Source organism: Pelobates fuscus, chromosome 6 (genome assembly GCF_036172605.1).
Source record: "Pelobates fuscus isolate aPelFus1 chromosome 6, aPelFus1.pri, whole genome shotgun sequence".
Lineage (NCBI taxonomy): Eukaryota > Metazoa > Chordata > Amphibia > Anura > Pelobatidae > Pelobates > Pelobates fuscus.
In genome coordinates, this window is record NC_086322.1 from 104,695,765 (window position 1) to 104,706,188 (window position 10,424).

The 10,424-nt window shown below is 42.3% G+C and overlaps 1 protein-coding gene across 1 annotated transcript; it reads left to right on the forward strand.

The window, feature by feature from the left end:
- Positions 1-7,961: 7,961 nt before the first annotated feature.
- Positions 7,962-8,927, forward strand: LOC134615484 (putative claudin-24). Its single transcript, XM_063460008.1, has one exon. It carries the CDS (start codon positions 8,159-8,161, stop codon positions 8,819-8,821), a length of 663 nt encoding a protein of 220 aa, XP_063316078.1. The 5' UTR covers positions 7,962-8,158; the 3' UTR covers positions 8,822-8,927.
- The last annotated feature ends 1,497 nt before the right edge of the window (positions 8,928-10,424 follow it).

Sequence of the window (10,424 nt, forward strand, 5' to 3'; positions counted from 1 at the left end):
TTTACCACGCTGTGTAAAATGACACAGAGCACTCTGGTTGGTGGATTTCAAACCAACCAATCAGAGTGCTGTGACAGGTAAATGTAGAGACTCATCTGTCAGTCTCTTCATTTACCTGTCAAAGCACTCTGATTGGATGGCTTAAACCCACCAATCAGAGTGCTCTGAGCCTAAATGCAGGGCGGGGCAAGGCTTTATAAGCCTTCCCCCGCCCTGCAGAGCTCAGTCTGCACGGAGCCCTCGCCGGGTGAAGAAGGATTATTATTTTTTGCGCTCATTTTTTTTTTTTTTAATTGTGTCGATTATTATGGTTTTTTATTTGGCCTTTTTGGGGGCTGAAAAAAGAAGATTTTAGAAGAAAGAAAACATTGAATGGTAAGTTATTTTGTAAAAAATTTTTTACAGGTTCTTAGTTAAAGGTCCCCCCTCATTATTTTTAGGGTGAGTAAGGTAGGTAGGGGGATCATTTTTGGGGGGGGAGGGGGTGACTAGGGGTTTGGGGACCCCTAGTCACCTGAGGGGACGGAGGTTTTTTTTAGGGCCCCCACCCGCCGCTCAGGGGTGGGGGAGGACATTAGGTCCCCTCCCTTTATTAGTATTTAGGGCCCCCACCCACCGCTCAGGGGTGGGGGCCAGGGGGGAGGACATTAGGTCCCCCCCCTTATTAGTATTTAGGGCCCCCACCCGCCGCTCAGGGGTGGGGGCCAGGGGGGATGACATTAGGTCCCCCCCTTATTAGTATTTAGGGCCCCCACCCACCGCTCAGGGGTTGGGGCCAGGGGGGAGGACATTAGGTCCCGCCCCCTTTTCCAATTTAGGGCCCCCACCCACTGCTCAGGGGTGGGGGCCAGGGGGGATGACATTAGGTCCCCCCCTTATTTTAGTGTAGGGCCCCCACCCACCGCTCAGGGTTGGGGGCCAAGTGGGTGGACATTAGGTTCCCCCCCTTATTATAATTTAGGGCCCCCACCCAAAGCTCAGGGGTGGGGGCGGGGGGGCAATTGGTCCCCCCTTTAGTTTAAAAGCGCGGGTGGGAGCTCGGGAAGGGGGGACCTTTTTTTTTTTTTTTTTTAACAGTGAGCAGCCACAGGCTGCTCACTGCTTAATAGACATGCCCCTACTCGCGGTATAGTGAGTAGGGGCATAATTTACTAATACTAAGTAACCTTTACTTAGTATTAGTAAATTTGGCTGAAAGACCAATTTAGGTCTTTCAACCTTTTAGTAGATATCTCCCTAATACCGTGGGAATTAGGGAGTTATCTACATATTCATTCCTGTCATTACATATATATATATATATATATATATATATATATATATATATATATTTATATAAATGTGTGTTACTTGATTGTTGTAAGTGTTGCAAATGCTTACAGGTGAATCCTGGCTATGTTTGTATACTTTTTATTTAAAATTGTATACAATGTAACATTCTTATTCTTTCACTGGGTAAGTATATTAGTACTTAGGCAATACTGTGCTTCGGAACTTCGTCAACTTCGGCACTTCAGCACTTCGACACTTCGGTAATTTCGGGATCTCGGCAATTTGGACATTCGGAAGTACCCGAATGTCCGAATTGCCCGATATTCGTCCGAATTCATATTCGGACCGAAACGAATTGCACATGTCTAATTTGTGCTGCCCTAGGCACGACTATATTCAGGCACCCCCCTAATCTAAATTTGCCCCACCACTTCGTATCAAGGCCACTTTTTTGAATGACAGACGCACGCCCTCATTGACACATGCACTGATATACACTCACTGACAGATACATAGTTATTGGCGCACGCATACAGTCATTGGCACACACACCGTTTAAACAACCCACACTTTCAATGACAGACACACACACTCACTGGCAGGCACACACTCTCAGATACACACTGACATACACACACTGACACGAACATCCTCACTAATTTGACAGACACACACATTCACTCACAGACACACACACACACACACTGACATACACACAAACACTCCCTGACACACACACACTTGCTGACACACACACTCACAGGCAGATACACACACACTAACAGTCACAGACACACTCACTGACAGACACAGACGCACACACTCACTGACAGACACAGACACACTCACTGACAGACACAGACATAATCACTGGCAGACACACACACACTAACAGACACACACACACACACACACACACTGAGGGATATATATCTTATTCAACATCAGTCTGACAATCTTGACAGTTCTACAATATGGCATATAGCATAGGGCTTTTATCTATATTATGTGGGTTATAAGTAAATGCCCATTTGCACCCAGTGATTAGACACCAAGGCTCTTTGTGCTGTTTGACAAGTGACATGCCCCACACAGTACTGGGTAGTCATTAGATGTAAGAGCAGATTATCGATGTACCCTGGTATCGTAGATAAGGGGTGCTGATGATGTATGCCTGGGGAAGATGATTCGTAAACCCCAGTAAGGCAGGTGAGAGGAGGTGGGGGGAGGAGAAAATGAATGTCCCTGATTAATAAAGATTAAGGGAGCATGTACCCCGGCTGCAGGGGGCAGATCACACATGTACCTGAGTAGGGCAGATTGGGGTGTATGAACAGAATAGGGTGCAGTGGGGCAGATTGTGGTATATGAGCAGGTTGGAGAGCAGTAAGGCAGAAATGCAGATTTGGGGGCAGAATAGTAGATGGGGTAGCTGGGGCAGATTTGGGGGCAGATTTGGGGGCAGTAGAGTGAATGGGTGTTGCTGGGGCAGATTTGGGGGCTTTAGAGTAGATGGGGTTAGCTGGGGCAGATATGGGGGCAGTAGAGCAGATGGGGTAGCTGGGGCAGATTTTGGGGCAGTAGAGTAGATGGGGGTTGCTGGGGCAGTAGAATAGATGGGGGTTGCTGGGGCGGATTTGGGGGCAGTAGAGTAGATGTGGAGTACCTGGGGCAGATTTGGGGGCAGTAGAGTAGATGTGGAGTACCTGGGGCAGATTTGGGGGCAGTAGAGTAGATGGGGTAGCTGAGGCAGATTTGGGGGCAGTAGAGTAGATGGGGGGGTTGCTGGGGAAGATTAAGGAGAAGTAGAGTAGATGGGGGTAGATGGAGGTAGCTCACCCAGTAGCAGGACTGTTTGCTTCTCTCTAGCGGAGCTCTCTCCTCTGCGCTCTGGGTACATCCCATGAGTGCTCGAGGGGTCCCGGAACCGTCAGGAGTGGGCGGGGAGGGGGGATCCAGGGGGGTTCCCGGGTCGTGGTCCCAGCAGCGGATGGTCCCGGTGGGGAGGTGTTAGTATATCCCAGTGGGTGTCTGGGTGGGCGGCGGGTGGTTGACCGCGCAGGCTGTCTGTCTATCGGTCGGTGTCTCTATCCCCTTCTATCTCCTGTCTCAATGGACGTGGCGAGGGAACTGAGCACTTCCTGCTCTGCTCCCTCGCGCACCGCTGGGGCTGGAGTGACATCATATTCCAGCTCCCGGCTTCATAAAAGGGTGCGCGAGGGAGCAGGAAGAGCTCAGTGGACTGTGCTCCCTTGCCACCCGTCTACACTTTGAGCCAGCTGAATGCCTTGGTAGGGTCCAACGGTGGCCCCCCAAGACATGAGGGAAACAAGGCACTTGCCTGGGCACTTAGGGCGGTGTTTTTTTCCGCCCCCCTAAAAGTGCTGCCCTAGGCAAATGCTTTGTTTGCCTCGCGCAAAATACAGCCCTGATTTTAGGGATAGTGCTAGGGATAGTAGGTAGTTGTTTTAGATCGTAAATAGTCATTTTAAGGGGGGACTGTTGTGGACAGAATATTAACTTTAGTAAAATGCCTATTTACTCTGTGCATCTGTGTTCATTATTTACTGTGTTAACCTGGCTGCTAGAGCAACCCTTCCTGTGTTCATTAACTGTTCAAACCGGCTGCTAGGAGTTACCCCTCCCATCGACTAACCACCTAATTAACAACATGGCGCTGGAATGTGGAGGAGAACTGCATGATGACAGTGACATCACACCCTGTAGGCTGTGCATTAGATGGACCACTTAACACCTAACCAATTGTTGATGTATTTTCTCTGTTATCTATAATTATGCATATCATGTATTTCTGCTTTACAAGGGGCATACCGCCCCCCTGGATTAAACATTCCTCAAGCTTTTCAGTAACCTGAAACTTGTGTCTGGTGTGAATTACTTTTGGGAGCGTACACAACACTTGATTTGATCCACGACAAGGTCCCATGAGTGGCAGGAAGCAATGGATACTAAGTTAGTTACTGCCTCCAACTAGCCCTGCTTCTTCTCACTCTAGAATGCAGGCTAATGGAGGAGACAATTGTTTCAGCCTGCTCTGGCAGTAGTCTACAACACAGGAAGGAGCAAAATGTCAAACGTGGTATGTCTGAATTTCAAGAGGTGTCTGTGAAATGCATGCTTTGTGTCTGTATGATGCACGCCTGCACGGAGTGAGTTTGAACTGCAAATGTGGCAAATTCTAATTTGGGCAGTGAGATGGTTATTTGTCAGGCACATGTCTAAATAGGGGAGAGGGAGGGTGAACTGGCATGGGGGTGTAAGGTCTTGTGACTATAGAATTGGATATTTGGCAGTGTCAAGTGGAGACATTTTTGGAAGATGCAGGGAGAATTAGTTCTTGTCTGGTGCGGTTGGAGGGGGAAAAAAAGTTCCATGCTGACTTCAAGTAATTAGCATTTTGGAGTTAGTTGTGATCAAAACAAAATGTAAAAACACCACAGAATTTGACTATTAGTCAGTTCAACAATAATTTACCTCTTTCATACTAAGTGCACCCATACTTATAATATATCATTTTGTTCAGTAGAAACAGAGCTTTCCTTTCTTATCAAACATTCATATATGGAACTCCATTTTATATGAATAAAAACATTGAAAAATTAGGACATTTTGTTAGTTCTGCTTGGCATTTTAACTGTTAATGTCAGAATACCGTTCAGTTTTACTGCAATAAAACATACATATTTGTATTCAGAAATGTCTCACGAGTAAAGCAGTAACCCCCCACGTACAGGTTTTATGGGGTTTTGGAAAGTTACAGGGTCAAATATACAGCTTGTCCATTCATTTTATTTCTACGTAGAAATTTGTGCTTTGGCTTAGCCTGTTTCAGAGTGTACTGGAAGGGCATCGGGCGATGCAGGAGGGACTACCCCATTCAGATCTGGTACTTTTATCTCTGGCTGGCTTAGGTATTGCTAGATTTTAGGGTGAATCGGTTTGTGAGCATCGGAGAAGCCAGATATGGCGTCTGGTCCGTCTCACTGCGGGGCTCTGCACCCCCCTATTTTTGTCTTTTTACACACATGAATTGGATTTTCACAGGAAATGTCATAATCCTGATATTAGTTAGTTCAATAAAACCTCAGTATTCTGATTTAACACTGTCAGGGGAATCCAGTAGTCAGAGTAGTCAGTAAAAGAAGCAAATAGGTTGGTACAGGCAGCTAACACAGAGTAGTCAGGACAAGCCGAGATCAGAAATCCAGGGAAATCAAGCAAACATACTGCCAAAGTCCCATACAGAATGATTTAATTCAAGTTCAGCTCTGTGTGGTAGACTTTGAAACAGTCTGTTATGCAGTGGGCGGTTAGAGATGGGCAGGTTCGGCAATAATAACTGGAGTCCTTTCGGACCCCTTTGTTGTAGCAAACAGGGCACTTTCCTTGGGGAGCTTTTTTACTGGGGGTGGGTGGGATTCGGGAAGGGAAGTGTTTGCCACAAAGTCTTTGGAGATCTCCTGATTCCAAAGTGGTATTGGGGGGCTGAGTAAATAACTTTTGGGATAAAAGCCTTAGCATGAGTTCTAGGAAAAGGCAAGGCTTACCTATGACCTCTTTTTTATAGAGGACATAGGCACTGAAAATTGCAATCTGGCTTACGTAGATTGCAATTTTCTTGTACCAGGTCCTAGTTTTTCAGTTCACCAAAAAATAAAATAGATGTACTGATCACATTTCACAAATTCGCCAGATTGGTTACGTTGCCTTTGAGACCGTATGGTAGCCCAGGAATGAAAATTACCCCCATGATGGCATACAATTTGCAATAGTAGACAACCCAAGGTATTGCAAATGGGGTATGTCCAGTCTTTTTTAGTAGCCACTTAGTCACAAACACTGGCCAAAATTGGCATTCAAATTAGTTTTTTGCATTTTTAACACACAAACAAATATTAACACTAACTTTGACCAAGTGGCTACTGGACATACCCCATTTACAATACCTTGGTTTGCCTACTTTTGCAAATGGTATGCCATCATGGGGGTAATTCTTATTCCTGGGCTACCATACGGTCTCAAAGGCAACGTAACCAATCTGGTGAATTTCAATGTGAAAAAACTGAAAAAATTAACATGCTATTTTTGACCCCGTAACTTCCCAAAACACCATAAAACCTGTACATAGGGGGTACTGTTTTACACATGAGACATCGCTGAATACAAATATGTGTATTTTATTGCAGTAAAAGTAAAGAGTATTATGACATTCTCAGTTAGAATGTCACTTAGAACTAATTTTTATTTAATTTTTTTAAATTCTTATTTTCTCCCATTTTTAAAATATTTTATTTATATTAAATAATGTTTCATACCTAAATATCTGATGTTAAATGAAAGCCTGTATCCCCTGAATACAATGATATATAATAAGTGTGGGTGAACATAATATGAAAGAGGCGACTTACACCTGAACAGAATATAGCGCAAATTCAAGTTTTTGTTTACATTTTGTTTTGATCACAACGTGTAAATTTGGCTCAGTCCTTAAGGGGTTAAACATACACATTATGCAAATTACAAACAGAACTAAGGGATTCATTTTCTTTAATCATAGAGGTGTTTTGCGCTTTAGTCATTTTATTCATCAAATTATTGTTTTAACGGCTAGTAAAACCCATTATGACTCAGAAAATGCTTCCTATGTGTTCACCCCTTTCAACTTTTGAAAGTTTTGTAAAAACTTTTTCTTTTTTCACCTTGCTAAAGGAAAAAACAAAACAAAACCACAAACCCTTAGTACGGGGTAACTCAATGTACAGCAGCTTATTGAAGTAGAAATATTGAGCAACAATCATGACAGACTTGGATTACTTCCTAGTATGCTTGAACTGAGAAGCTATTAGTAAGACAGACGAAAGTTGAAACTTTATTCTTCAAAGCCCAGCTTGAACGAGAGGCACAGCAGCACCTGCTGACATGCTCCACTTACACGGTAATATTTTAATTTGGCATAGCACCCCCAAACAAATACATGCATGTAATGTGTGCAGCTGTAGAATTTAGGGACAGTATTTCAAACATGTGAGTTCTCACACAGCAGAAACACAAAACATGTATCGAGGTATAAAATCCTTTCAGAACTCCGCTTTGCACTACATTAGTCACTAAAGTGAGAATCACAGAGAATTGACACTGGTGGAATTGCAATTTCTACGTTAAACAGGTGAGATGAAAAAAATACTTCATTTGGAAAAATATTTGCATTTAACCCCTTAAGGACACATGACATGTCTGACACGTCATGATTCCATTTTATTCCAGAAGTTTGGTCCTTAAGGGGTTAAAAAAAATTAATTTGGCCTAAAATATAAAATTTACTTTTTTAAGTTCTCAACCATATGATTGTAGTAAACACCTCAAAAAGTAAGCTTATTCCTACCTCCGAAAGTAAGCTTAATACATAATCTTAATATATGATAAGGTAATATCTATGTTTAATAAGTTTTTCTGAATATTCTATAAACGGAAGTACATTGAACTTAGAAAGAGAAATATAAAATTTCAATCTAAAAAATGCAATGTAAAAAAAAAAGTGACTAAATTCACATATGACATCATAAGTATATTGCTAAAAGTTGCAACAGGTTTAAGGCTAGATTATTTCCAACTACAGTTTTCCTTTATGGTGAAACTTGTCCATCCCCTATTTCTGTAATGGTATCTGACATAATAGTCCTTTGGCTGAGATCCAATGACACTAAACACTTCATCCATTAAATACAAACAGATCCCATAGGCTTTAAGGAGTATATGTCATGACTTATAACCAGCATCACCAAGTATTAAATCAACATTTCACAAGCATCTAGTCTCTAGTCTAGTGCATACATTCTCACTCAAAAGGGTGTATAATCTGTCAGCTATGACTAAAAGGCAGAAGCTACAATACGGTGCAATGTTTTTCTCTCTTTTGGGATGTGTACTAACCTGTGTTAGCACTTTTGTGCCTCTTTGGAAAAACCTCAATTTAGACCTTAATGAATTGGAGATCTGGAACCAGGGACTGTGGCAGACATGCGTGATACAAGATGAAGGGCCTATGGAATGTAAGGATTTTGATTCATTTTTGGCCCTGCCGCTCCCAATCCAGATGTCAAGGATTTTGATGTTTTTCTCTGATGGCATGGGGGCTATTGGCCTCCTAATATCTTGCTTTGGAATGGATTGCCTGAACACTGGTGAATATAAAAACAAGTCAAAGTTGAATCTCTTTGGTGGGATATTGTTTTGGGCCTCAGGAGTAACCGCACTAGTCCCAGTTTCTTGGATAGCATACGACATTGTGCAGGAATTTTGGGACGAGACCATTCCAGAAATTGTGCCACGGTGGGAATTTGGTGAAGCTCTGTTTATGGGCTGGTTTGGAGCTTTCTTTCTTATGCTGGGTGGCACATTACTCATCTGTTCAAGCTGTTGTGTGCCTGTAAACCCATTTCGGACTGGGACTACACTTACTAGCAGACCAGGGATCCAGTCATATCATCTGACAAATGTACAAGCCAGACAACCAGATCTGAAAATATGAAAGAATTATTCTACCTTCCTTCCTGGATTGGGAAGTTTAGCCATAACTTATGTGACTTTGTCTTTTATGAAAATAATGTGTGCCAAGATCAATGTCTTTATATGGTCTTAATAAATGTGCATTTTGTAAACACGAATATATTGGAAAGAAATCTGCATAGAAACGTTAAAAAAAAAAAAAAAAAAAATTACTGGAAGCTACAGATTTAGCTATTTAAAAAAAAAATGAAAGCTTTGCTGTAAGTAATCTGAAGTCACTTATGTATTTCTGTTTTCTTGTCAACAGAGTCGGTTGCTAATTTACATTTTCCGTTTCTCACCCTCTGAATAAATGCCATTTATTGAATATATTTATATATGTTGCCAATAAAATAATAGATTAAAACAATGCCATACCTCGACTTTCCTCATGATTTGAAAGCCTTCTTGTATTCCTGGTTTCAGAAGTTCTTTGCTTACTTGAGCAAAATGAAATACGATGATCAAAAATAATGATCTTTGTTGGAGATAGAAAAACAAATGTGAGAAAAAATATTGCCTGGAGAAAGATTAGGCTCTTCAGGAAACAGCTGTCATTTTAAGTCAGATTGCTGCTGTACTTCACACTGATTGCTGCGAGACACACATGTCAATCTTTACAGCACCTTCAGCTAGTGCGGGATACAGTGACAGTATGGGCTGGCAAGTCACAGTGTGGAGATAGATTGATTGGCATGCACTCCACAAAACAGTCATTTCGTAGCATAAGCTTCACCACATTCCACATGAGTGACGATATTATCCGGCATCAGTGCTCACCACTAAGAACTATAGCCCAGCTCTGCTTTAATGTACATGTCTTGTTTGTTTATACAGGTGATTATAGTCTAAATAGCGGAAAAGAAAAAGGAACACTATTCTAATAGCAAGCCGTGAATTTATGTTTCTTTAGAAAGAACTTGTTTGTGCATCGCAGAATCTCTGCTCCTCGAAGACTTATTTGTGCTATTGTCAAACACACAACTTTCTTTCGCCCTTTAGTATTGTTTGGATATGCTCTTCCATTCACAATGGATGCAAGATTTTTAATAAACAGAAAAGAACATGAAGAAAGAAAAAATAAAATAAAAAAATAACACGAACAGTCATTTGCAAACGTGATTTTACATGGCTGATTGCTATCACTGAAGTCAAATTGCAGAATGTGTTTCTTTGAGAGAGCATTGCAATGACATTTAATGCGTTGGCAGAATCACTGCCATACAAAGGGTAAGCCAGAACTGCAACATATTTACTGGGTGTATTTGGACCTCAAATAACCACACATGCATATGGGATGAGAGGAGAAGGAGGCATGCACTGAACCTCTTAGAGCAGTGGTTCCCAACCTTTTTTCACTTGAGTACCCTTTGGCAGCCCATGTCCATAAATTATACCCCTCCCGTTAGCAAAATGTTTGTAATAAATATAGTTCCATTTATTTCAAATGTATACGTTTTTCTCTGTCCCATATCCCCTTTTTCTCTGCCCTAGGCTCTCCCTGCTTCTCCTCAGCCTCAGACTCTCCCTGCTCATCCTCCGACCCAGGCTCTCCCTGCTTATCCTTTGCCCTAGGCTCCCCCTGC

Coding starts and splice junctions, on each gene's coding strand:
- LOC134615484 (XM_063460008.1), top strand. CDS start 8,159: ATGACTAAAAGGCAGAAGCTACAATACGGTGCAATGTTTTTCTCTCTT.